The sequence below is a fragment of the Camelus dromedarius genome, chromosome 16 (genome assembly GCF_036321535.1).
Source record: "Camelus dromedarius isolate mCamDro1 chromosome 16, mCamDro1.pat, whole genome shotgun sequence".
Taxonomy (NCBI): domain Eukaryota; kingdom Metazoa; phylum Chordata; class Mammalia; order Artiodactyla; family Camelidae; genus Camelus; species Camelus dromedarius.
The window spans coordinates 57,288,049-57,315,238 of NC_087451.1; the positions used below are offsets into that span (position 1 = coordinate 57,288,049).

The 27,190-nt window shown below is 37.3% G+C and overlaps 1 protein-coding gene across 2 annotated transcripts in view; it reads left to right on the forward strand.

Annotated features, from left to right (window-relative positions):
* The first annotated feature begins 1,245 nt into the window (after positions 1-1,245).
* SPAG9 (sperm associated antigen 9) overlaps positions 1,246-27,190 on the forward strand; it is a 132,945-nt gene continuing 107,000 nt past the window's right edge. For both annotated transcript variants that reach the window (XM_064496073.1, XM_010990320.3), the window contains exon 1: positions 1,246-1,723. In XM_064496073.1, coding sequence (XP_064352143.1) covers positions 1,421-1,723 — 303 coding nt within the window. In that variant the 5' untranslated portion in view covers positions 1,246-1,420. The remainder of the gene's footprint in view (positions 1,724-27,190) is intronic.

Here is a 27,190-nt window from a genome sequence, read left to right on the forward strand (position 1 = left end):
AGGCTTAGTACTTTCATTTCTGTCCTTCTGAGTGTATAGGTTGGCCCTTGCCCAAGCTGCATACTGCTTATGTGGGTCTTGTTGAGTCTAGATTGGAAGACTTTGGAGGACTAGTTCGTGCTTGGTAGGGAGAACTTCAACTCGTAAACACCAAGTTGAGGGTATTTATGATCCTGGGAGGTAGCCGATTCCCCCACTAAAGCCTTCTTCATCCAAGTCCTGTCTTCCCTGGTTCTATTCTTACAGGAGTCGAGACCACAGTACTACTGAGTCACCTGCTCCGGAGATAGGGACTTTAGGGAGTGTCTTCTGCCCCATTTGCAGAGGCTAAAAGAGAACACCAGGAAGTGATCCTTGACTCAGCCCGCCTGAGGTTTGGGTGTTGTGTCATTCCCCACACGTGATTCTTTCCCAGGCGCCAGAGAACTCACATACCCTCAGACTTATTCAATCCAGTGACACCACCTCTTTCCTCCTCCACTGCCCAACCCCCATAACACCCCGCCCCGCCCCGCTTCCAGAATAGAGGAAAGGAGGGTGGCTGGAGCCAGGAAATTCCAAGTTGCCAGGGAGAAGCAGAGAAACTGCATTGTGCACGATGTGGCGTTAAGTTTTACCCTTCTCCAGGATACTTTGCACTTCCTCTGTTTAAGGCTACTCCTCTTTATCCCCAAATAATCCTATCCTATTCGAGAACACCTTATCACTGAGGCAGAGTTTGTTAAGGTAGCTTTCCCTCTCCGTTTTTCTCAAGAACTGGTTTGAGTCCCTGATCAGTCTCCTTCCCGTTCTAGCTGCGTGACCTTGGGTGAACCGTAACTTCTCTAGGCCTACTTTTCCTCGTCTGAAACGAAGGCCAAACGTCTACCATACGAAGCCTGATGTAAGGAACAAATGAGAAAGCCCTTCGTGAGCTTAAAAAATAACAAAATTTTAGCTACGTTAATTCTAGACTATTAGTCACTGTTCCAGAACCCCTCCCTTTCCTTTGGGATCCGCCCAGCAGATCCAGCCCGTGGAGGGCAACTCTCGCCACTCTCCTCTCGCAGTCTTTTCCATTGGTGTACGCAACGCCCGCGCGGCGCCGAGTGTTGACGCCACGCCGCCTCCGCCGGCGCAGGGTGACTCATTGGCCCCGCCCCCGGCCGCGCCTGGCCTCCCGCGGGGCCCCGCCCAACGGGTCGATGCGACGCGGGTCCCGCCCCGCGGGTGACGTGTGGCGCGCGCGGCCCGGCTGCCCTGGCAGTTGGTGCAGCGGCGGTTGGGCTGAGTGCGCTCACTTTACCCCTCCCCTCCTCCGGCCCGGGCCCCCACCCCGCCGGGCCCAGCCCCAGCCCCAGTCCCAGACGTACCCGTCCCGTGCGGGCCCGTGCCGCCCCCTCAGCCGGCGACGCCCCGGGCCGCCTGCCCGCCCGCCAACATGGAGCTGGAGGACGGTGTGGTGTATCAGGAGGAGCCCGGCGGTTCCGGGGCCGTGATGTCGGAGCGGGTGTCCGGCCTGGCTGGCTCCATCTACCGCGAGTTCGAGCGGCTCATCGGTCGCTACGACGAGGAGGTGGTCAAGGAGCTGATGCCACTGGTGGTGGCCGTGCTGGAGAACCTGGACTCGGTGTTCGCGCAGGACCAGGAGCACCAGGTGGAGCTGGAGCTGCTGCGGGACGACAACGAGCAGCTCATCACCCAGTACGAGCGAGAGAAGGCGCTGCGCAAGCACGCCGAGGAGGTGAGGGCCGGCCGACGGGCGGGGGGCCAGGGCCGCGACCCGGGCCCAAGGGCCGAGGTCGCGGTCCGGCTCGGGAGGAGAGGCGCGCTGGCTTCCTGGGGGCAGGCCTGAGGCCGAGGCCCACCGGACTGAGCCCGGCGGCTGCGGGGTCCCGGGACCCCCGGCCGGTGCTGGGCACAGAGGCAAGCTAGCAAGTGTCCAGAAGGGAGTGAGATGGGGGAGGCGAGGCCCGTGGAGGAAGCCACAGCCTGGCTTGAGGGCACCTGGGGTTGGCTGAAGGCGGAGATTTTAGGGTGTCTGCTTGCCTCTTGTAGTATTGGGAAGTTTCCCACCACCGTGGGATAGTCAGATGGCGGTTCAAACTTTTACCATGGGCGGGGGCTGGGGACGGGGGGACGACACGCATTTAAACACTTCTGTCTTGGATATGTAACTTCCGCTGGTTCCAGTACCTTTCCTGAGGGTTACTGCTTTGGGAAGTTAGAGATCTCCCTCTTTCGGTCAGTTTCTTATTGACGTTTCAACCCTATTGAGAAAGAGGTTTTATTTTATGCTTCATGTGCCTTGGTTGACACTTTGTCAACACTTAGATGTTGTATAGCAAACAGTACTCTGTGAATATGAAGAGTATGGAGTTTGATTTTATTGGTATCCCACATCAGAGCATTCCCCCTTGTCAGGTGGTAACCTTGGACAGTTCCCTTAAAAAACCCTCCGTTTATTTATAAATCGGACGGGGGCAGGGTGGGGGCGGGTTGAGGAGGTGTAGGTGACTGTTAGCAACCCTTTTCAAAGACTGCAGTTTACAGGTGCACTTGGCCGGCTTTTGATTTTAGCACCTCAGCAGTGTGACCTCGGTGCCCTCACCTTGAGTCTGTGAACCTTTTGAAGCTCTGGAGTGCAAGTGACTTCTTAAGACAGTCAAGGATTTTTAGCTTTCAGGGTGTGCTGGCATTATTTCTGTGCAACTTACCTAGTGCAGGCGAAGTGTTCTATTCATCTTTGTTTGCTGATCATCTAGCTCACCTGGCTAAATACATGGTAATTGAAGGAAGCTAAGTAATTATCGAAGGAACGACATGCTGTCTCAAAAACACTTGAAGTTTTTAGGATTTGTTTAGCAGCTCATTTTCTAACACTAAATGGTACCAACATTTGAACTTTTTGGCAAGTATACTTTTTTTTTAAACGTTTATACCGGGTCAAATAATGTTTTTTTTTCTTTTTTAACCTTGACTGTAGTGATGATTTTTAATTCTGATTTTGTGATGTTTGTCTCAAAAATGCCATTGATTTACCAAACAAAATTAACTTTATTTCAAGAATATTTCCAAGTATATAGGGAAGGAAGGGTTGAAAAAAAAACTAAGAATGGAATCACAATTTTCACTAGTTTATAAATTTTTACTATTTTTGATGAGAGGAGGTAATTAGGTTTATTTACTTATTTATTTAACAGGGGCACTGGGGATTGAACCCAGGACCTTGTGCGTGCTAGGCTATACCCTCCCCAATTTCCACTAGTTTATTAGCACTGTTTATAGAACAGAGGTCATGTACTACTCTTGAGATGACATGTTATATGTCTTCAGGGCTCAGACAGACCCTTGCCAGTGTGTGGATGTATATGGAAAGACTGTGGAATTAACTAAGTATACATACAGGTGAGGAGCAGGCCCAGCATGACCTATCACCATGGGTAAAAGAAATGGCTCCCTTTGGCCTTAAACTCCTGTCAGTCCATGTAAACATGGGCAAAGTGCCAGAGTCACACGTGCCAAGAGAACCATCTGCCACAGGTTGCAGAATCAGAAAACAAAACTAACTTAAGCTGCTAGGCTCTGGATTGTATATTAATTTCTTAAGTAAATGACTTTTAAAAAACAGATTATCCAATGACTTTGTTTGTAATTTATGTCTTTTCAAATATGTCTACATAAATTCTCTATAATGAAACCTTTGGGCAAAGGGCCATAACTTTAGAATAGAGAACATTGATGAAATGCTAGATAGCCCAACTTCCAGACCACAAACGTAAAACCATCTTGTTATCAATCCTCATGTAAGACTGTAAGCCAGATCTTATCCAGTACTTAGAAATTCAGTCTCTCTTAGGTCAATATGCAGAAGTGAATTCTGTGTTTAATTTTCTGTGAGTGCTTTGTTTGTGGCCTTTAATATGGAGACTAAGAGTCTGCTATTATAGCAAAAGTGCCTCAGGGTATTTACAGCAAGAGTATTTGCAAGCATGGAAGTTGACCATCACCAGAAAGTGTAAAGTAAATCCTGAGCACTTTTGTGGAAATTTAGGAGGGTATATAAATGGTGAGAATATTTTAAAAGGTGTGAAGTGCTATAATCTCTTGTTTGCAGGAACTCTCAGCAAGGAATCAGAAATTTAATCTTTATTATAATATTACTTAATTTGAATACTTTCTGTCTTTTTTCTTTGCTCTTATTTAAAATTTTTTGTGTGGAGTTTACCAGCCTACTTACTGGGTTTGTGAGTCTATAAAAATAACCCAGAGGGCTGATTTTAGATAGCTTTGTAACCAGTTTCAAATGCTAATCAAGAAGTCTATCATTTTATTGCTTACCACTCTTCTCTTTGGGCTACTTGCTGCTGCCGTATATATTTGTTTCCATTTCTTTACCAAGTCCTGTCTGATACCTTGGCCCATGCTGTTCCCTTGGCCTAGAATGCTTTTTGCTCAGAGTTTCACTCTGGCTAGCTCCTCACTTTTGGCTTAGCTTAAATTTCACTTCTTCAGCCAGACTTTTCTTGTCTATTCTATTCAGAGTAAGCCTTGTGAATCTATGAACAATTCATCTGTACATCAGTGATTAAAAAAAAATCTAGAGAGAAAATGATCTGGAGAGAGATGTTATTCTTGGGGAGAGTATACTAGTACTTTTTTATGTTTTTATTTACACAAGTTCTGATTCTTTTAAAATAGACATTATTTGCTTTGAGTGATTAAAAAAATGAAAAACCAAAAAACAACTTTCCAGAAGTAAGCAAATGAGTTAAAGGAAACTTTTTCTTAGGAATTTAGTTTTAAAGTGAGAGTTTTTTATTGGGTTGAGGGAGATTGCCCATAAAAATGAAGATGTGCCCTTTTCATCCTCCTCGCATGACAAGCATACATGAAGAAAATGGACTGAAGAGAGAATATCTTTACTGAGAAGATGTTGGGATTATGTGGTTTTTGTGACTGCTTTTCTGTGGCTTTTGTCTAAAAAAATTGAAGTGGTTAAATGCAGAGGTGAGAGATATTACTGAGAATTTTCTAATGAACTTTCTCCCAATGAATCAGCAGTTAAAGTAGTAACAAAATTGATGTTTTTTTTTTTTTTTATGAAGACAGCAATCAAGTTGTTTTCTTTGGTAGTGTATGAACATGGGAGTGAGTGATAAGATTTGTGGTCAGGAAAGCAGGCATTGATATTCATTTTTGAAATTTGATGTTATAGTTCTCATTCATTCATAAAAATATTATAATCAAAAGTGTTGAAGCTAATTTTATTTGCAAAATAATTTATAATGAAAGTTCATCTCTTTAATTATCACTTAAAAAGGAAAATTTGAAGTCTTTCTATTCTGTATAAAGACAGGAGTGAAGAGTAATTTTGCATATTTATAGCTTATATTTGTTGATTGTGGTTAATGAGGATTTAAGAAGTGGAAATTCCAGTTTTGCTTCAACATTAAGTTTATTTTGTGCCTTTAACACAGTTGTTGTTTAAATTAGTAATTATGATGATTCTTCAGATTTTTAGCCTTAATTCTGTTACTCTAGTGTCCTGTTGCTATTAAGTAGGTTTTATTTCACTAAAATGGAGTGGTAGTTTATTCATATGCGCAAATGATCTGTTAGTACAAGAGAACAAGTTGCTAGTTGACTACATTGGGTGTTAACGATTGACATAAAGTTTTCAAATATTTTTAAAAAGTCAGGTCCCTCTGTAGCACCTGTTAAATGGTTTTTTAAACTGGTGTCTTGTGGAATCTTCAGTGAACTGAGGATTTTTGGTCCAAGGATTGACTCAGGTGCTGACTTAATTTCTCTCTTGGTTCAGCTGGAGCAAGGGTCAGTGGCTTTTTGGAATTTTTTTGGTCATAATTTCTTCACACCTGTTTCAGAATGCTTAAAATACACTTTAGAATGCTTAAAATACACTTTGTTGATCTCTGTATTACCTAAATTATTTTGTACATAAAACCAATACATTTTAAAACACTCTTAAAAATACATATTTTTATATTGAAAAAAATGCCATTATTTTTTCTTGCTGAACTATTTGAATAAGCTTCACACTGCCCACAGTGAGAATAGATATGTCCTTGCCCCTAGTCATTCCCTGTTTCCAGACACTTTCTGAAATCAGCAATCTGTTTTTTCTATAGGGGAGTGTGGGGGTGGTGGTGTGTGTCAGTGGGATTGTTCCATTTTGAAATGGTAATCAGTTAATTAACCATTGTTTAGTTATTAAGACAACTTAACCTTTGCTCTCAGAGATTTATGAGTTTAGGTATCTAAGTGAGATACCATTTGTGTGTCCTTATGATAGTGACATTTCACATTTTTACTTAGTTAAAATCACAAAAGAGACTATCAAAATGGGGCAGGTACCAGGATGGATTTAGCAGAGCAAGGACTACCCACTAGATTACTGTAATGTATATGCCATAGGTCACTGATGCAGTTCTGTGCCTAAGTTTGGTTCCTGCGTGTTGGATTCCTTAGCCTACCTTTAACTACACACTGCACACTTAACATGGAATCTTTGGTTCCCAGGAGAGGTAGTATAAGAATGTAGCCAAATATGTGTTCTTTTGTTCCATTGACTAATGGCTGAGTTATTTTAAAAACACCTTTTTTTAATTTTTTTGCTGTGCTCAGCACTCATAATACAACTGTTACCTAAATAATTAGGTTGAGATAAAAACATCAACATGGACGCAGTTTAGTAATATATGCTAAGTGTCTGTTCAAAAAGATGATATTTAGAAACGTGTGTAAATTTTTAATTCATGCTGAAATTTTGGCTGGTGATATTTAGTTATTAGTTTGAATGCAAGACTGTAGAATGCACTTAGGAATTCTTGTGTCAAGTAGTTTGGCTTAGTTGGCCAAAACTGTTTGAACTAAACCATTAAGATTTACATATTAATCAGTACAATAGAGAAGTTTCCAAGTTGAAGATGTAGAATTATTATTAGGAAGTTTAAAATATTTTTTAAAAGATCAGTAAACTTTTTCAGTAAATATACCCCTCCCTTCCCCAGCTTTTTATTAGGAAAATATTTGAACATACAGAAAAATGAGGAGTATGTTGACTGTCTATATATCCATTACCTAGATTCATTCGTTACTTATCTACAGATACAGAAAATGAGAAACTACCCTATGTTTAATGTTTTCTGTAGTAACTTTTTTTTTCAGTTTATTAATTTTTTCCAGGATACCTTGTTTCTGACTGCTTACCTGCACCACTAAAATTATAGAGCCTGAGCATTTTTCCCTTGTAACTTCAGGTCCTGCTGGTAGGATTCCCTGCAGGGTATGGGTCTAGGATATTTGTGATTCTGAATTTTGTTATTGTCCTTTAAAATGTATTTTTCCCTTGCTCTTCCTGCAGTTATTTTTTTAAGGGCTGAGAGGAAACTCCATGCTCTTCTAGTTCTACCCTATCCCAGTCCCCTAGGTAGATAGAAGGATAAGAGGACTCATGAATGATCAGAAAAAACAAATACTTTCTATGCCAGGCACTGTTCTAGGCTCTGGGAATGTGGCCACAAATAAAGTATACAAGGAAAGGTAGCCCTTGCTTTCTTAGAGTTTATGTTGTAATAAAGAAGAAACAAACCTGCTAATAACAGATTGTGATAGATGTTACACAGGAAATAAAAAAGGTGATGAGGTAAAAAGTAAAGAGGCAGGCACTTTAAATGGAACAAACAAGCTTATATAAGGGTAAGGTGCCCATGCAGAAAATAGTTCATCTCATAGGAGTAATTATTTAAACATGATACTTTATGCATAATAGTCAGAATTTCTCCTATTCATATTCTTGAAAATTCACGAAAGTGGGTAGCCCTCATAAATCCATTTCTTCTATTTTCTGACTTACTCCTTCTCATACTTCTGAACAACATTTGATTCTTGGTCACTCCTGTAAGAAGCATATTGTATTTTAGTTCTCTGACTTTGAAATCTCTTGGTTTTCCTCTTACTTATCTGACCACTCTGTGGATTCTTCTTACACTTGTTAGCTTTGGTGTTCCTTGGTGCTTTTTCTCAAATCCTCTTATGTTCTCACTCTGCACACTGCCTAGTTCATATTATCCATTCCTAACCGTTCAGTTACCATTTATTGACTATTTCAAAATGTATGTCTTACTCATTTAACAGATATTTATTGAGTGCCAACTATGTACCTGGTACTGTGTCTGTTGGGGATACAGTGGTGAGTAAAACAGACAAGATTCTTTCCTTCATGGAGCTGATGTCCTATTAAGAGCAGCCTCTTAAGGCCAGATCTCTCTCTGGAGTTTCTGGTGTTTACTGGACCTGAATGTCTCCCAGCATGTCCAAAACTGCACTTATCTCCCAAGCCTGCTCATCCCCTGTTTCCAGTCTTCGTGATACCACTACCTACCTGGCCAGATACGTGGTCACCATTCTTTCTTTTTTTGAGTAAAGGTAGATTTATTTAGAGAGATACATACTGCATAGAATGTAGGCTGTTTCAAAAGGTGAGAGAAAGGCCATAAGGTTTGGGGGTTGGTTGCTCAGGTTAAAGTGAAAGTAGATACACACTCCATAGACAGAGTACGGGCCATCTCCGAAGATGAGGGAATGAGAGAGGTGGCCATGGTCACCATTCTTAATTCTTCTCTCTCCTTCATCCCAATTGCTACCTTCATTTGCTTCCAACTTTTAAATACATCTAGAATGTCTTTACTTCTTTCAAATCCATTTTTATTAGTCTGAAAATCAGTTTTACTCCTGTGGGGGGCTGGAACTTTGTGTCATTCACACTGAATACCAGGTTTGGCATATAGGAAGTACCCATTGAATATTTCTGAATAAATGAATGGACAACTAAAACTGTTTCATAACTGGTTTATCTGCTTCCAGGATTGCCAGACTACAAAATTCTATCACACTGTACCCAGATCTCTCCAAAATGGAAATCTAATCAGATCATTTCCACACTTAAAAGCCTTTAGTGGCTCTTTCTATAGTTCTTGAAAGGACTAAAGTTCCTAACATACAAAGCCTCATAATCTGGCTGCTTCTTATTTTATCAGATTAATTTTTTTCCCTTTAGAGCCATGCTGAACACTTTGAGTTCATTATGCAAAAAACAGTCTTTCCAGGCCTTCTTAAAAGCTGCCTCTTTGCTTGGAATTCTCTTTCTCTTCTGTTGCCTGGCTAACATTACTCATCTTTCAGATTTCAATGGATTGTACCCATTTTATGTCTTCCCACAGTTTACTGTCCTTCCCCTCTCTTTCACTTTCAATATTGTATCAAAACTAACCGATTGCTTTATTTAATTCTCCCACTAAACTACTGGGATGCAGTAGGTATTTAATAGATGTTTGTTGGTTGGATGGATGGATGGATAAGTATGCTAAAGGTTAAATTGCAAAGCCTAACTAAAGTTCTCTTTTGTGCATTCAAGTTATTGCCCTTACTGTTGGTGCCAAGTTATCCTAAAACATCCAAAAAGTTCTTCTTTAAGTCCTATGACCTAGGCATATACAGAAAAACTGACTTATTTTGAGTAGAGATATTGCAGACACTTTACTTATATTGTCCTATATATAGTAGATATCCTAGAATTATTTAGGCATTTAAAAATTGAAATATTAAGATCTTTGGGACTTTGGAACTGTTGTCAAAAGTATGGTAGGGATTACTTCATGATTCTTGAATTGTTTTTGACATAATACTGGCTTTCTATTGTGTTTTTATTTATTTTAGCCACAAATATTTGTTTCTCAGTTTTGCTGGTTGAGAAATAAGTTCGTACATCTGAATAAATTTTCCACACAAATGAAAGTTAAGTGCCAAAGCTTAATTTTAACTATTTTGTTTACAATCTTTTGGTAGACATTTCTAATTAATATATAGCAGTAGTATAGTAACAAATACAGTGGTTAGTAAAGCAACATGATTTTTGAAGAAAAATTCATTCTGAAGAATAGTAAACATTTATTTCTTAGGCATTGAAATCTATATTGATTAAAAGGCTTTTCTAGGTTCTTATGGTATAAATAAACTTTCTAATTTTAATTATCAAATCCTCAGTTTGAATTTTCTTTCAGTTACCTGCTGTCCTAGCCTCATTTTTTGTTAACTACTACCTATTCAAGAACAAATACCTTTTAAAAAGTTAAAACAGGTTGCACAGAGGTGTGAAATCAAATAAATAGGCTTCTGTAAAACCAGAAAAGTAACCTTTTAAAAAGACTATTGTTTGTCTATGGTTCTTCTATGAAGATAGTGTACTTGTACTTGTTTGATGTAATTTGATTTGGGAAACATTTGACAGAAATTACCTACTCATTTGTTGCTCTGCTTAACAAGTAATGTATGTACAAGGTGCTAAGAAGCCTAACTCAACCTGTGGGATGCTTCAGAGGCAGGGTGGCGTTTAGCTGTGTCACTGAGCCAAAGTACGAGAGATTTGAAAGTGTGATGTATTCAGAGCATTACAAAATATAACATTTATTTTTAAGATTGAATAGCTAATCAGAAATCAGAAAGTAAAAGACTGTGTTGTAAAATGTGGCTTTTTATCTTGAAGGCATCACAGACTATAACGTAGTGTGGTTTATAATCATGATTCATACTGATTCAGAATGATGATTCTTACCAACAAAAAGTTACATTTTATTTGACACCACCATTCTGTCTCTGTTGGAATGAATTTATCTGTTCTAGGAATCTCATGTAAGTGAAATCATATATTATTTGCCCTTTTACGTCTGACCAATTTCACTTCGCATATTTTCAGGGCTCATCCGTTTTGTAGCATGTATCATAATTTCATTCCTTTTTAAGGCTGAATATTCTGTTACATGTACATATGAGTCTCATCGGAGTTTTGATTTGCTAATATTTTCTCCCATTCTGTGGGTTGTCTTTTTACTTTCTTGTGAGAGGTGGTGGATTTATTTATTTGTTGAATTAGGCTTACCTACTTATTTTTAGAGGAGGTACGGGGGATTGAACCCAGGAGTTCATGCATGCTAGGCATGCTGTCTACCAGTTGAGCTATTATCTTCCCCCTTCTCTTTTTACTTTCTTGATGATGTCTTTTGAAGCACAAAAGTTTTAAATTTTGATGAAGTTCAGTTTATTATTTTTCTTGATTGCCTGTGTTCTTGGTGTATATTTAAGAAACCATTGGCTAGTCCGATGTCACAAAAAATTTACACTCATTTTTCTTCTAAGAGTATTATAGTTTTAACTTACATTTAAGTGTTTGATCCGTTTTGAGTGATTTTTAGTATATGGAGTCCAGTTTAATTCCTTCAGGGTGGATATCCAGTTGTCCCAGCAGCATTGTTGATGAGACTATTCTTTCCTAATTGGCACCTTTGTTGAAAATCAATTGACTATAAATATGAGGGTTTATTTCTGTTTATTTAGATCTTTAATTTTTTAACAAAGTTTTATAGTTGTCAGATGATACATTTTTGCACTTTTTCAGTAAGATTTATTTCTAAATATTTTGTTCTTTTTGATGCTGTTGTAAATGAAATTGTTTCTTTAATTTCATTTTTTTTAATTGGAGTATAGTTGATTTACAATGCTGTGTTAGTTTCTTTTAATTTCATTTTCTGATTGTTCTTTGCAAGTGTTTAGAGTGTACTTCATTTTTGTATATTGATCTTGTATCCTGCAACTTAGTTCTAATATTTTTTTCATGGATTTCTTAGAATTTTTTATATGCAATATCATATCTGTGAATAGAGGTGGTTTTACTTCTTTCTTTTCAGTGTGGATGCCTTTTATTTCATTTTCTTGCCTAATTGCCCTGACTAGAACCTCCAGTACAATAATGAATAGACCCGGCAGGAGTGAAATTTTTGTTTTTTCTCCTGATCTTAGGGAGAAAGCATTCAATCTTTAACTATTAAGTGTGATGTTCGTTGAGGGGTTTTTGTAGATGCTCTTTATCAGGTTGAAGGAGTTCCTTTCTGTTCTCATTTGTAGAGTGTTTTCATTATGAAAGGATATTGAATTTTGTTGAATGCTTTTTTTCGTAACCATTCAGATAAACCATTGTTGTTCTGATACATTTTTATGTATGGGTATTTTGTTTGTTTGCTTGTTTATTTTTTTTTTTTAACATTTGGAAATATTTTGCTTTTAACAAGACAGAATTCTAATTTTATAACTCAAGTTTCAGTAGTATAAATTTAATCCTTAAAAAACTCATATATGGGCACCTGTCAATTAAAATTGTATGTGAAAAGCTAACGTAATGAGCCTATCCACTCTTTGATAGTATAGTCAGGGAATGCTACTGGAGACATGACATTTCAGTTGTGACATGAAGGTTGAGGAGACCACCAGAGAAGTGTTCTAGGCAAAGAAAGTGAGGCTGTAAGGTATGCAAGTACTCTAAAATGAAGAGTCAGGCAGTCTACAGGAAAGGGAGGGAAGGAGGTAGGAGAGACATGGAGGAGCTGATCACTCACAGGGCTTTGTGGGCCAAGGTGGAGTTTGGGTTGTGACTAAGATTGTATTTTAGTAGGAAGCCATTGATCTTCAGTCAAGGCAACAAGATGGTCATACACACATATCTATATATATTTAAAATGTATCTTTAATACATACTAATGTATTTATAATGCAGTCACATGATGCTGAGGTTTGTTGTGGGGAAAGAGGAAGAGTACAAATAAAATAAGATTCACCATATACTGGTAAATGTTGAAATTTGGTGATGATATGTTGGGGTTTTATTATATTATTCTCTCCATTTTTATGCATGTTGGAAAATTTCCATTAAACATTAAAAAAAACTGGAAAGAAATGATTATCCATTTCTAAATTTTCTTCAATAATATATTAGTTTTTTCCAGGATGACATTTTCTGAATTTTTTTTATTAATAGAAGAATATTTTCATAACAGAGTCAGGTGTTGAAATAAACCACACTGTCAAGATTGTAAATTAATGTCAGAAATGTAAAATATTGACCTATAGAAGCACAAAACTGTGTGATGAATTTAGTAAAGCATTACTTGGCTGATGCAGCTGACTTCATGGTTTTATACTTTTTCAGTCTTTATCAGTGTGGTAATCAGTTCCTGCTTGATAGCCTGCATCATAGGCCAGTGAGTTTCTCTTTCTCGTGTTTTTGGGTAAGGCAGTAGAAAATGAATTGTTCTCTATTTGCTGTGGTGATCAGTCACAGGACTATAAGGAATATAAAATACACAGATGCAAGAATAGTGAAGCTCATGTTGAATAAATGGTCGTATTCTTACTGCATTTATACAATTAGGGATGATATTTTGGGCAGTGAGTAAAATTCTTTCACATGCTGTACTTGTTTGGCTATTGTTTCATCTAATGGTTTTATTTGTTTTTATTTACTTATTTTTTCTTGTTTACAAAGTACATGCTCTTTGTGAAAAAAACAAAGCAAAAACAAAACAAAACAGAAGCATTGCCGAAATGCTTCTAGAATCCTGTCTGTTAGAGAGACCTCACAATTAATGGCTTTCATTACATTCTTTCAGATACCTTTTTGTATATGAGTATATTTTAAATTAATGAAATCATAATGTATGTAGTATGTTGTAGCATGGTTTTATTTTTAATTTGTAAGATGTCTTGGATATCTTTCTTTGTCCATATGAGCAGTTGGATCGTAACCACCTGTAGGTAGAGGATAGTTAGGAATTGGTTTGAGGCCTCAAGGGGAGTTTGAAAGTCAGGACCCATCCTGGGTTCAGCTGCCCTTCCTGACTTCTCACTGCAGTAGAAAGTACCCTCAACCACCTGGGGGAGGGTTTCCAAATAATCAGTCTTTAAACCCTCCCACCCACACCCCTATAGATGTGTTAGACTGGTTTGTAAGAAGTGCTGCTACGTTGGGCCTATATATTTGGAAAAGACCTCTCAGGGTATTTGTGATTATAACATTCTCACTCTCCCCTCAACCCCAAGATGAAGAACCATTGCTTACAAGAAACTCAAACATATTTACTAGAAGCACAAGAACTTCATTAAAAAAAAAAAAGATTAAGTAAAATAATAGAAGATTAGAGAGATTAATGTAAAAAATAATCCGTCTACACATTACTCAGGGAAAATATGAGCAGTTTATTTCTACTTAAAATATTTACCTTAAGTAAAAGATACAGAACATTAGAGACAAAGGTAAAGTCACCTTCTGAGAGAGAAGCGGTAATAGAAGGAGACCTGGTCACACAAAGGTGACCTGTATGTTTGGTGTCATTCTTCTATTGCTTAGTTTTAGACATTCAGTACATATATGTATATCTATAAACTATGTAGAATATTGCTTTGGAATCATTTTTGGGATAAATATTTGTTTTTAAATCCTATTGCATTTTCATATAATTTTGCAGTTTGCTTTGTCTACTCAGTTGTTTGTTTTACATCTGTCCATGATGATATATACTTCTTTTATTTTAACTGCTGTGTTCCATCATATGAATATATCACTAACCATTCTTCAAGTTGGTGAACGTTTTGAGTTATTTCCTATATTTTAGTACATTATGTACTACAAACTTTGAATAGTAGTAGCATTCAGTGCATGTCTAAGAGCTTCTCAAAGATATAGGCTTTATTAATCTATTTTTTAATTTAAAAAGTTTCAGGTACACAGCATTATAGTTCAAGATCTGTATATACTTACAGAGTGATCACCACAAGTCTAGTTACCATTCATCACCATACAATTGACTCCCTTCACCCATTGCACCCACCTCCAATCTCCTTTCCTTCTAGTAACCATTAATCTGTTCTCTATTTCTATGAGTTTGTTTTTATTTTATTTTGCTTGTTCATTTGTTTTCATTTTAGATTCTACACATGAGTAAAATACAGTGTCTTTCTCTGTCTGACTTTATTGCACTTAGCATAATACCCTCAAAATCCATCTAAGTTGTTGTAAATGGCAGGATTTCATTCTTTTTTATGGCTAAGTAGTATTCCATTATATATACCACATCTTTTTTACCCATTCCTCCATCGATGGACACTTAGGTTATTTCCATATCTTGGCTATTGTAAATAATGCTGCATCTATCTTTTCAAATTAGTGTTTTCATGTCCTTTGGATAAATACCCAGAAGTGGAATAACTAGGTTGTATGGTAGTTCTATTCTTCATTTTTTCTGGAATCTCCATACTGTTTTCTGTAGTGGCTGCATCAAAGATACATACTTTAGAAATAAAGATGCCAAGTTTTAATAAGATAAATATTTGTAAACTTAACTTAAACAAGCCACACTGCTTGTCAAAGGGGTTCAGTGATTTATATTGCCACTAGTAGTGTATAAGAGTTCTTTTCCTTTATCTTTGCCAACATTCGATACTGTCAGACTTTCCGGTTTCTGTTGCTGGTCTGATGGGTATGAAATAACCTCTTGTTTTAATTTGCTTTTCTCATATTTCTAGTGTGGTTGAGCTTATTTTCTTACATTTGCTGATAGTTCTACTTTCCTTCCCTGTGAATTGCCTATTCAATTTCATTACTCATAACTGGCAACAACCTGTGTCTGGTTAGATCTAAATTACACTTTGTAATGACTTTATAGAATTCCCTTATAGGATCATCAATGGCTGCTAAGACCACTGGATGAAAAGAACTGGGGAACCTTTAGTTTAAAAGAGACCCTAAGAGATGTATCATCCAATGCAGCATAAGGACTTTTTTTGGATCCTGCCTATAAAAGCATAAAGACAACCAGAAAAGTCTGAATAGTGACTGGATATTCTATGTTACTCCATGAAGGTTTGGGAAATGGTTCTAACTCAACTATTCATTCAGCATTTATTAATTTCATTTTTTTATAAAGGAAAACTTTCTCCTTAACAACTGTTTGGTTACCCTAAAGAAAGACAGGATAAGTGCTAGATTCTGTAATTCATACTTTCATAATTTCTAAGAACTCTTCCTCGTTTTTGTTCTCCCTCCCCTCCACTTCTTTTTAAAAATAGTATAGTGTTCTGGTTTCATGGAGGCAGTAACTTTTCTTTGGTCTCAGTATATTCATTTTAGCTTTTATTTGTTCCCTGCTTTGCCTGTTTCCTCAGAGTACTGTCCCCACCCCACCCACCTTTTTTTAACCCTGATATTAGGTCTTTCTTTTTCAGGTTGGAGCTTCTGAGGGCAGGAACTGAAAGGGAGCTGCCAGTATTACTGTCTGGTATACAGATTTTCATTTAGTTCCTCTGTTTTCATTTGGCACCTGACTGTGCCTGGCATCCCTCCCCTAGTCCAGAATCTCTCTTACTGAGTTTATTCAGAAAACAAACTTCCTATTTTCTGTATGGGTGGGCAGGGAGGGCCACCTGGCTGTTCTGTCCCCTACTAGGGACATTAATAACTAGTGCTTTTAAACTCCCAATCATCCCCCCTGTTTTCAGCTTACCCTCACTCCAGTTCTCTAATTACATAGTTTCTATAGCTTGGATCTATCATAATTTACTTATCTACTGTTGGTGGACATTGAAGTTATCTTCCAGTTTTGAACTGTTAGAAATAACGCTTCAGTGAATATCCTTGTACATGCCACTTTGTGCATATTTATTTGATTTTTAATGATAGGAAGTGCTTATTATAAAGTTTTGTCATATTACTTTAGATTTCATAAATAATTCTATTTTGTTATTTATTACCTTTTTACTATGGAAATGCTCAAATATTAAAGTAGAATATAATAACTCTCATGTAACCACAGTCAACTATAATGGTTATCAGTATCAAGCCAATATTGTTTCATCTGTCCCTCCCCACTTCCCCTCAGCATCTCCTCCACCATAATTTTAAGGCAGATCAAAAGACTATATACCAGTGTGTCTCTAAAAGATAGAGTTTAAAAAAAACAAATATTATCATACTTAAAACCTATAAATGATTATTCCTTAATAATATTTAATATTTAATAAGTGTTCACATTTCCCCAGTTGTCTCATAAATGTTTTATATCTGGTTGTTTCAATTAAGACTGAAATAAGATGGTCCATATATTTATACTTGGTTTAATATGTCTCTTAGCATCTCTTAACCTGTAACTGTTCTTCTTTTCCCCCCACCTTGTTACTTAGTTTTGAAGAAACTGAATGATTTGTATTAGAAAATGTTCTGCATTTTGGATTTGTGGGGGGGGGGTGGAGGAATCACATACCTCAGAGATTGTTTAATAATATGGTTTGTCCTCCTCTTATTTCTTAAAAGATACAATATTGAAAAACAGTTTCATTTAGCTGAGCTGAGTTTAACAGTTATTTAATATAATGGAGCATAGATGAGTGGAGGAGGAGAATATCTTGGTAGATGCTTAGCAGTAAGTCAGTCTTTTTTTGGTGGTATTTTTTAGACAGCTACTGTGTCAAAGTTACTATTTTAAAAGTTGTGTTTTTGTTTTCTTGTTTTTGTTTTTCTTGTTTTCTGTCTCTTGGCATCTTTCTCCAATAAGCAACAATCTATTGGTTTGTTTGTTTTTAACTTAGGAAGCTTGTCTTTTCAAAGTAATCATTTGTTTTTTTCCCCCAGAATAGTGGGGCGAAACAGCTCCTGGAAGCCATCTGGACTTGAAACCATTTTGCTTCATCACAAAGCTTGTTCTTTTTAGATCCTGACATGAGCCTGTCTTGTTTACTGCTTTTTTTTTTTTTTTTCCCAGTGTCTAGTTGCTCCCAGGAGAATTCTGTCTGGAGAGTTACATTTGTTGCTGGCCTATTAGTTATTGACAGGGGGAAAGGGTTATCTAGTGAAGATGTATTTATAACACATGCTAAAAAAGCCCATTCATGGGCTCTTACCCCACTCTCCCGAGACTTTTTTTAAACTTTATGTATTTATTTTACAATGTGATATTTTTTAAATTGAAGTATAGTTGATGTATGATATTATATGTTACAGGTATACAATATACTGATTCATAATTTTTAAAGGTTATACTCCATTTATAGTTACTGTCAAATATTGGCTATATTCTCCATGTTGTGCAATACATCCTTGTAGCTCATTTTATACCTGACAGTTTGTACCTCTTAGTTCTCCCACCTCCGTCTTGCCCCTCCTCCTTCCCTCTCCCCACTGGTAACCACTAGTTTCTTCTCTACATCTGTGAGTCTGTTTCTTTTCTATTATATTCACTAGTTTGTTGTATTTTTTTAGATTCCACATGTAAGTGCTATCTTACAGTATTTGTCTTTCTCTGTCTGAGTTATTTCACTTAGCATAATCCCCTCCAAGTCCATCCATGCTGTACATCAGAAATACATTTTAAATCAACTGTACTTCAGTTAAAAAGCAAACAAAGAAACAAACCATTTAAAATATGGGTAGAAGAACTGAACAGACATTTTTCAAAAAGAGGAAATGCAGATTGCCAACAGGAACAAGAAAAGCTGCCCAACATGACCAATATCAGGGAAATGCAAATTAAAATCACAATGAGGCACCATCTCACACCTGTCAGCATGACCATCGTCAAAAAGAACCCAAATAACAAATGTTGGCAAGGATGTGGAGAAAAGGGAACCTTTGTACACTGTTGGTGGAAATGCAAATTGGTGCAGCCACCATGGAAAACAATATGGAGGTTTCTCAAAAACCCAAAGACAGAACCACCATATGGCTAAGCAATTCCACTCCTGGGCATATACCCGAGAAAAACAAAGACATTAATTCAAAAAGATATGGACACCCCACTATTAACAGCAGCATTATTAATAATTGCCAAGACATGGAAGCATCCCAAGTGCACATCAATAGATGAATAGATAAAGAAGATGTAGCATATATGTACAATGGAAAATACAACTCATCCGTAAAAAAGAAGGATGTTTTGCCATTTGCACAGCCTTTCATTCACCTTTTTTTTTTTTTGTTTGCACTTTCAAAACCAGAATTTTATAACTGGCATAAACATTTCCATTGCATCAAAAACAACAAAATACCTAGAAATAAACTTACAAAGGAGGTTATCTGTACTCTGAAAACTGTAAAACACTGATGAAGGAAATTGAAGATGATACAAAGAAATGGAAAGATATATTGTGCTCTTGAATTGAAAGAATCAACATTATCAAAATGGCCATACTACCCAAAGCAATCTACAGATCCATTGCAACCCCTGTCAAAATACTCACAACATTTTTTGCAGAACTGGAACAAACAATTCCAAAATTTATATGGAACCATAAAAGTCCGCGAATTGCCAAAGCAATCTTTTGTAGGCCTTTTTTTCCCCTCTCTCTCTCTCCCTTTCCTTTTTCTCTTTATTTATGGTTTGATGACTAGAGAAAGTCCTTTAACATTTGTTGTAAAGCTGGTTTGGTAGTGCTGAAATCTTTTAGCTTTTGTTTATCTGTGAAGCTTTTGGTTTCTCCTTTAAATCTGAATGAGAGCCTTGCTGGATAGAATATTCTTGGTTGTAGGTTTTTCCCTTTCATCACTAAATATATTGTGCCACTCCCTTCTGGCCTATAGAGTTTCTGCTGAAAAATTAGCTGATAACCTTATGGGAGTTCCCTTGTGTGTTATTTGATGCTTTTCTCTTGCTGATTTTAATATTTTCTCCTTATCCTTAATGTTGGATGACTATGTGCCTTGGTGTGTTCCTCTATGGGTTGATCCTGTGTGATACTCTGCACTTTCTGGACTTGGATGACTGTTTCCTTTCCCAATCGGGGAAGTTTTCAGTGATTATCTCTCCAAAAATTTTCTCACGTCCTTTCTCTCTCTCTTCTCTTTCTAGGATCCCTGTAATGTGAATATTAGTGCCCTTCATGTTGTCCCAGCGTTCTCTTAAACCATCCTCATTTCTTTTCATTCTTTTTTCTGTTCTGCAGTAGTGATTTCCACTAATCTGTCTTCTAGCTCACTGATCCGTTCTTCTGCCTCATTTAGTCTATTCTTGGTTCCTTCTAGTGTGTTACTCATTTCAGTGTTTTTATTCTTCAAATCTGGGTAATCTTTATATTTTCCAACTCTTTGCTAAAAACTTCGCTCTTTGCATCTATACTCCTCTTGAGTTCTCTGAGTATCTTGGCCATCATTATTTTAAACTCTTTCTTAGATAAATTGCCTATTTCCTTATCACTTATTTCTTCTCCTGGGATTTTATCTTTGTGCCTTGGCCTGGGAAATAATTCCTTTGTTGCCTCATATTGTCTGTTTTTTCTCTGTGTTTGTCAATTCCTTCCACAGGCTTTGGGATTGTTGTTTTCTTATTTCTGGTATCTGCCCCTGGTGGATGAGGCTGGACTAGAGGCTTATGCAGGTTTCCTGGCAGGAGAAGCTGGTGCCTGCCCACTGCTGGGTGAAGCTTGGTCCTGGACTTCTTGTGGGTATGGCCTGTCTAGAGGCCTTTGTGGCTTAGGAAGTCTACTGATGGGTGGGGCTGTGTTCCTGTGTTCCCACCCAGTATGTTGTTTGGCCTGAGGCTCCCCTACAGGCTGTTGGGTGGGGCTAGGTCTTGGTGCTAATGATCCAATCAAGACTTCAGCCTCCAGGAAAGCTCATGTAGATAACACTCCTGGAATGTCTGCCACTAGCTCTTATGTCCCTTGGGTGAGCCGTAGCCATCCCCCTCATCCCCAGGAGACTCTCCAAATCCAGCAGGCAGGCCTGGCCTAGGTTCCTATGAAATCATTGCCTCTGCCCTTGGACCTGGTGCACATGAGATTCCGTGTATGCTTCCCAAGCGAATGGAGTCTCCCTTTCCCCGAGCCCCATGGGGCTTTTGGGGCCAAGCCCCGCTGGCCTTCAAAACCAGATGGCCTGGGGTCTCCTTCTCCCAGTGCAGGAACCTAGTCTGTGGAGCCTGACATGGGGCTTAGAGCTTCACTCCTGTGGGAGGGCCTCTGCAACTTAACTATTCTTCAGCTTGTGGGTTGCCCACCTAGGGGGTGTGGGTTGCCCACCTAGGGAGTATGGGGCCCAATTATATTGTGAGCACACCCCTCCTGCTGTCCTGTTGTGATTCTCTCTTTATGTTTCTAGTGGCAGAGATCCTTTTTGCTAGGTTCCAGTCTTTTTTCGATGGTTGTTTAGCATTCACTTGTGGTTTCGTTGTAGTTGCGAGGAGAGGCGAACTCATGGTCCTACCACTCTGCCATCTTCACCAATTGATCCCTTTCCTTTATTATTTTAGAATGTGTAAATAATCCATATTTACTGTAAAAAGAAAAAAAATCAGTAACTTTAGACTGCTTAAGAATAAGGCTATTAAAAGATAAAATCATCTTAAATCTCACCACTGCTAAACAGTCATTTTAATATACACTTTCAGAGCTTTTTTTGCCTATTCCTCCAGTTTATAAAACTAGGATCACACTATATATAATGTTATATATCAAGGCTTTTAAAGTATGATAAAAGTAACACTCTTTAAGGACTTTGATCCACATTGCTAACCTCCACATGTGTTGTACCAGTTGCATTCCAAATAATGAGATACCTTATTTACAAATAAATATTACATACGGTGCACTTGAGTACCTCACAGGTGGCTCACTTTGGTATTAAAAATCAATTCAATTATATTACCCATACCTCTCCCCCATCTGTTTATGATGAATAAGTGATACCACCATCCCCCTCATTGGACATAGCAGAAATTTAGATTTTCCCCTTTGCTTTCCTTTTCTCCTCTCCTCTCCTTCATTCAGTCATCAGTCCTGTGTATTTTACCTCCAAGATATATTGATTTCATTCTCAACTCTCCATCCTTACTGCTACTGCATGCAATCATTTTTGGTTTGGGCTACTGTGGTAACCTTTGGTCTCCCTTCAAACACTTGTTCCTATCTCCACACAGTCCGTTCTCCATATCCTCACAGACTAAGCTTTTCAAAGTATGAGTGAAGTTCAGCATCCTTCATGTGATCAAGTTATCCTGTAAGGTCTTGTATGATTTATTCCTTGTCTATTTTTCATCCTCATCTCAGGTCATTGTCTTTAAGCTTGGTCATTCTGGACCTCTTTCACTTGATGAACTTTTTGCTCTTTACTTATAAACTTTTTCTTTTTATCCTTCAGGTCTCACTTTAAATGTCTCAGGAATGTCTTCCCAGAGTCATACGAAGTTAGTTCCCCATTAAACACTTTTCTGATATCTTGTGCTATTTCTTGTGTCATATGTGGTTTACACACATTACAGTGTGGTTGCATTGTGTGTGAACTTGAATGTGATTTTTAAGTCTCATTTGGTATTCAGAATTTGAAATGTTAACTCCTTTTTTTAGGAAGGCCTTGCAACAATCATGTCATATACAAGTTTGAGACTGAGTTGTAAACGAAGGTTGTGTTGTTATCCCATGTTGGTGTCACTTAGGTAGTAACAAATACCAGCCATCCCTTATCAGCATTACCTCAGATCAAGCAACTATTGGATTACTAATCTTTGCAAATCAATCTTTTGGTAGTTACCCATGTTTAATGTCTATTTTCTTCTACCAGATTTCAAGCAGTGGAGCATTGGAATCAGGGCAGTCTTGTAATCTACTACATTCCCAGCACCTTAGAATGATTAGAACAGTTGGGACTCAAGTTGTGTGTTGAAAGGATGGGCGAATGAATGGAATCTTATTTGCCCTCTTACTCCCTTTGTGAATCAAAGAAGAGACTCCCAATTTATTCTTTGGATAATGGTTTACCCTTAATATCATTTACTGACATTTCAATTCCAAATTGTATTTCCATGGGCATGCCATGATCTTTATGCCTCTGTGTCCGCATGTGCTGTTACCTTTGCGTGAACTGACTTTACCCCACCTCATCAGATAAACTGTTTCTTTTAGAGTCAGCTGAAATGGCTTTTCTTTTTTGAAAAAAGCATGTTTAATTACTTATTTTTCTATGTTTCTGCTGCCCCTTATGCTTGCTGCTGTTGTAACACTCAGCATGTTATGTTGATAACTGTTTATTGTGTTTCTTTGATGGCTGGCATGAAGTAAGTGCTTGGATTGCTTGGGTGTATAAAGAGTTTTAGTTTTTGGTTAATATGTTATTTAAGAGTATAGCTTATGAATGTCATTACTTAGTAATTTGTAATAAATATCTTTATACTATCTTCCTATTCTGTACTTCTGCTGGTGTCTGGAGAAGAGTCATTGTAAATAAGTGTGGTTTTATTTAATTTAATTGTGACAACCTTTTTTTTTTTTTTTGGTTAAAAAGTGACAGAATGAGATATGTTCCTATTATTATGTTATCTCAGTTTGTGTGTTAAGTTGAAAATACAGGAGTAGAAAGCGGACATGCTTCTCTGAAGTAAATTAACAAGTCATTAAAACAGGAGCCGGACATGTCTGTAAACCACAAAGCTACAAAGAGATTCAGCAGTACTCATATGTGCTACTAGCTCACCTAGGATCTCTGAGCATAGAAGAGAAGTAGAAAGCCTTGTTGGAGAACTTTTTTTTTTTTTTTTTTAAAGTATGATTCATACCACCTATTGCCTACTTATTTTCACTATAGTTTGAGAGGATTAGATACAGAAAAAAGAAACAGTTCTCACTAACTCCTTTATGTTCTACCCCTAACCCACATCTAGGAAAAAGGACTCCCCTTTTAGGACCATGGATCCAAACCTTTTTCTGCCAACAGTTCTATTTTGGCATCTGATTGAATTTCATGGCACCTTCTCTATTTCTATTCCAGTTTTCTTTTTCTTAAATTTTTATATCAGTATTTCTTACTTTCACATTGTTGTTAAGTGCCATATAGAATTAGGCCATTTTCTGAAGTTTTCTGTACTAATTATCAGTGTTCTGTTTCTGAGCTACTCTACCCTATAACAACTTATGTTCCCAAGGTTATTTATGTTGTCAGGGATATTTCACAAAACAATAGCTCAGAATTAGCCTATTTGACAAGTATTTTTCCTGGGTGTAACAATTTAGAAAATTTCAGTCATTTGTTACTTGTTCTTGATTACTCTTTGAAGGCTATTAAGAAGTATTTCTCCTCCTAGGCTCTCAGTACCCTGTGTGATCTGTTAACATGCCTTATCATGCCTGAGGAAAATTTACTTTTGTTGTACATTAGTGATTAGCATTTTAAATGAGGGCAGCATCTATACAATCCCAAACCAAGATTTAATACACATTTAAAACTGGGATTTTTCTTAAACTCAAAATGGCTTAAAGACCTAAGTGTAAGACCTGACTCTATAAAACTCCTAGAGGAAAAGATAGGTAGAACACTGGCATAAATTGCAGCAATATTTTTTTTGAGCCAACTCCTAGAGTAATGGAAATAAAAGCAAAAATAAACAAATGGGACCTAATTAAACTTAAGAGTTTTCACACAGCAAGGGAAACCATAAGCAAAACAAAAAGACAACCTATGGAATGGGAGAAAATATTTGCAAATGATGCAGCTGACAAGGTATTAATTTCCAAAATATACAAGCAGGTCACACAGCTCAATATCAAAACAAACAAACAAACAACCTAATCAAAAAATGGACAGGAAATCTAAATGACATTTCTCCACAGAAGACATACAAATGGCCAACAGACACATGAAAAGATACTCAACAGCACAAATTGTTCAAGAAATGCAGATCAAATCCACAGTGACGTGCCACTTCATACCAGTCAGAATGGCCATTATCAGAAAGTCTAAAAATAAATGCTGGAAAGGGTGTGGGGGAAAAAGGAACCCTCCTACACTTTTGGTGGGAATGTAAACTGGTGCAGCCACTCTGGGGAACAGTATGGAGGTTCCTTACAAAACTAATGTATGATCCAGCAATCCCACTCCTGGGCATATATCTGGAGAAGATTGTAATCCAAAAAGACACATGCACCCCAGTGTTCATAGAATCACTATTTACAATAACCAAGACATGGAAGCAACCTAAATGTCCTTCAAAAGAGGAATGGATAAAGAAAATGTGTGTCTGTATACACACACGTTCACACATAATGGAGCACTACTGAACCATAAAAAGAATTAAAATAATGTCATTTACAGCAACATGGATGGACCTAGAGATGGTCATACTAAGTGAAGTAAGTCAAACAGAGAAAGACAAGTATCATATATCACTTATACTTATATGTGGAACCTTAAAAAAAAAAAAAGACACAAACTTATTTACAAACAGAAAGAGAGCCATAGACATAGAAAACAAACTTACGGTTACCAGAGGAGAAAGGGAGGGAGGGATAAACTGGGAGTTTCGGATTGGCTGATACAAACTACTGTGTACAGAATAGATAAACAGCAAGGTCCTATTGTATAGCACAGGGAACTATATTCAGTGGCCTGTAGTAACTGAATCACTATGCCATATACCAGAAACTAATACAATGTTGTAAATAAAAAAAAAACCAAAAAACAAAAAAAAAAAGAAGAAAAAAAAAGAATATATAGCAGAAAAATGGAGGACAAAAGGCAGTTAATTAAAATAGTATTTTGTTTTTCTAAAAATAAATAAATAAATAAATAAATAAATAAATAAATAAATAAATTGGGATTTTTCATGGGAGGGTGGGAAGGAAATAGCTCAGTGTGTATAATAGAGTGTGTATGCTCAGTTCTCCTGGGTTCAATCCCCAACATCTCCATTACAAGATAATAAAATTGATATTTTTCAAGAACAGAGAGAGTTTTTAAAAATTATTTTTTAAAAAATCAAAATTTATAATTTTTGTAATGGAGGAAAATCATTTTTAAATTTCTTACAGAGTTTGAAGATGCACTGAAATTGAATGCATAGTTTGTTTCATATATTTTTCTTCCTGGGAAAAGGTTTATTTTCATAAGATTCTCAAAGAAGTTTGATTCCAAAAAGCTTAAGATTGACTGTTTGGAAAAAAAAAGTCCCTTTTTCTTTTGGTCTGTTTACTTAAGGTGATATTTGCTTAAGTCATAATAAAATGTGAAAAAAAAATTGAACTGGGTGTAAGTCTGCTTGTGGAGTAAGCGTATAGTAGTGATTACTAAATAGTTATAGATTATTCATGCCCTTATGAAGCCAAACTGGGTCACTAAGAAACAAAGCAGACGTGAAGCTGTGTGACTGTGATAATATTTCTTCCATCATTCAGAAAGCAGTTCTGAAAAGGCAGGGAAAAAAAGTTGGATTTTGTCCTAATTTTATTGAGAAATAATTGACATATAACATTGTGTAAGTTTAAGGTATACAATGTAATGATTTGAATAGTGTGTATATTGCAAAATGATTACCACAAAAAGGTTACCACATTGTCATCACATCACATGCAGTTTTTTTTGGCGGGGGCAGGGTTATGGTAAGAACTTTAAAAATCTACTTTCTTAGCACCTTTCAAAAATATACAATACAGTAGTGTTGTTAACTGTAGTTATTACCATGTAGTTTGTTACACTCCCAGGACTTTGAAGGGGAAATCTGTACCCTTTGACTACCTTCACCTATTTTCTTCACCCCTTCCCCTTGCCCTTGGCAAGTGCCAGTCTGTTAGTGGTAAAAGTTTTTGTTAGGAGTTCAGTAGCACAGCATTTTAACTGTTACTTAGTAAACTCTGCTGTATGTTCTTTAAAACAGCGTTTTGTCTGTAGCACACAAGCCTATTAATTTCTGGTTACTTGCGCAGATATGGCAGTTCAGTTGGCCAAGCAAGGGAGCATCATTTTCAAGATAGGCTAAAAAATAATTACATTAAAAAAATTAATTCTTTGTCTTTGCTTATGTCCCCAGACAAAATATTGAAATAACTTACTCAGACTTTGTTAGTAACATCCTGTTATGTAGTGGTGCTTTTCTGTTCAGTGTATCCTTTGTATCATCTGCCTACATTCAGTTTGTAGCCAGTCAACAGTCTTGGAAGGCGGGGATAGTGTGGTACTCACAGTCATGTTCCATGTGCCTGGCACATAGTAAGTTGTCTAACTAAGTAGTCAGTACACATTTCCTGAATAAATGAATGAATTTGTTAAGTTTACCTCTTTTCTTATATTTACTATAACTTTTGTTCCTTCTTTATATGTTGTTTTTAGATTAATATTCTGTAAAATAAATAACTGTTTGAGGCTTCTCAGAAACCTCACAAAGATGAAAAATTTTCATAAAAAGGTAGAGGGCAAGAGTGCTAAATGTGCAGTTTGTGGAAGGTCTTAAAGGGTCTCTAAGCCCCTGAGAAAGACAGGCAGTATTTGACGTGAGTGAGGGCATTACTTCTGGAGAAACATGGTTATTGGTTGTATCAAATTCCCAAGTGGTCTATG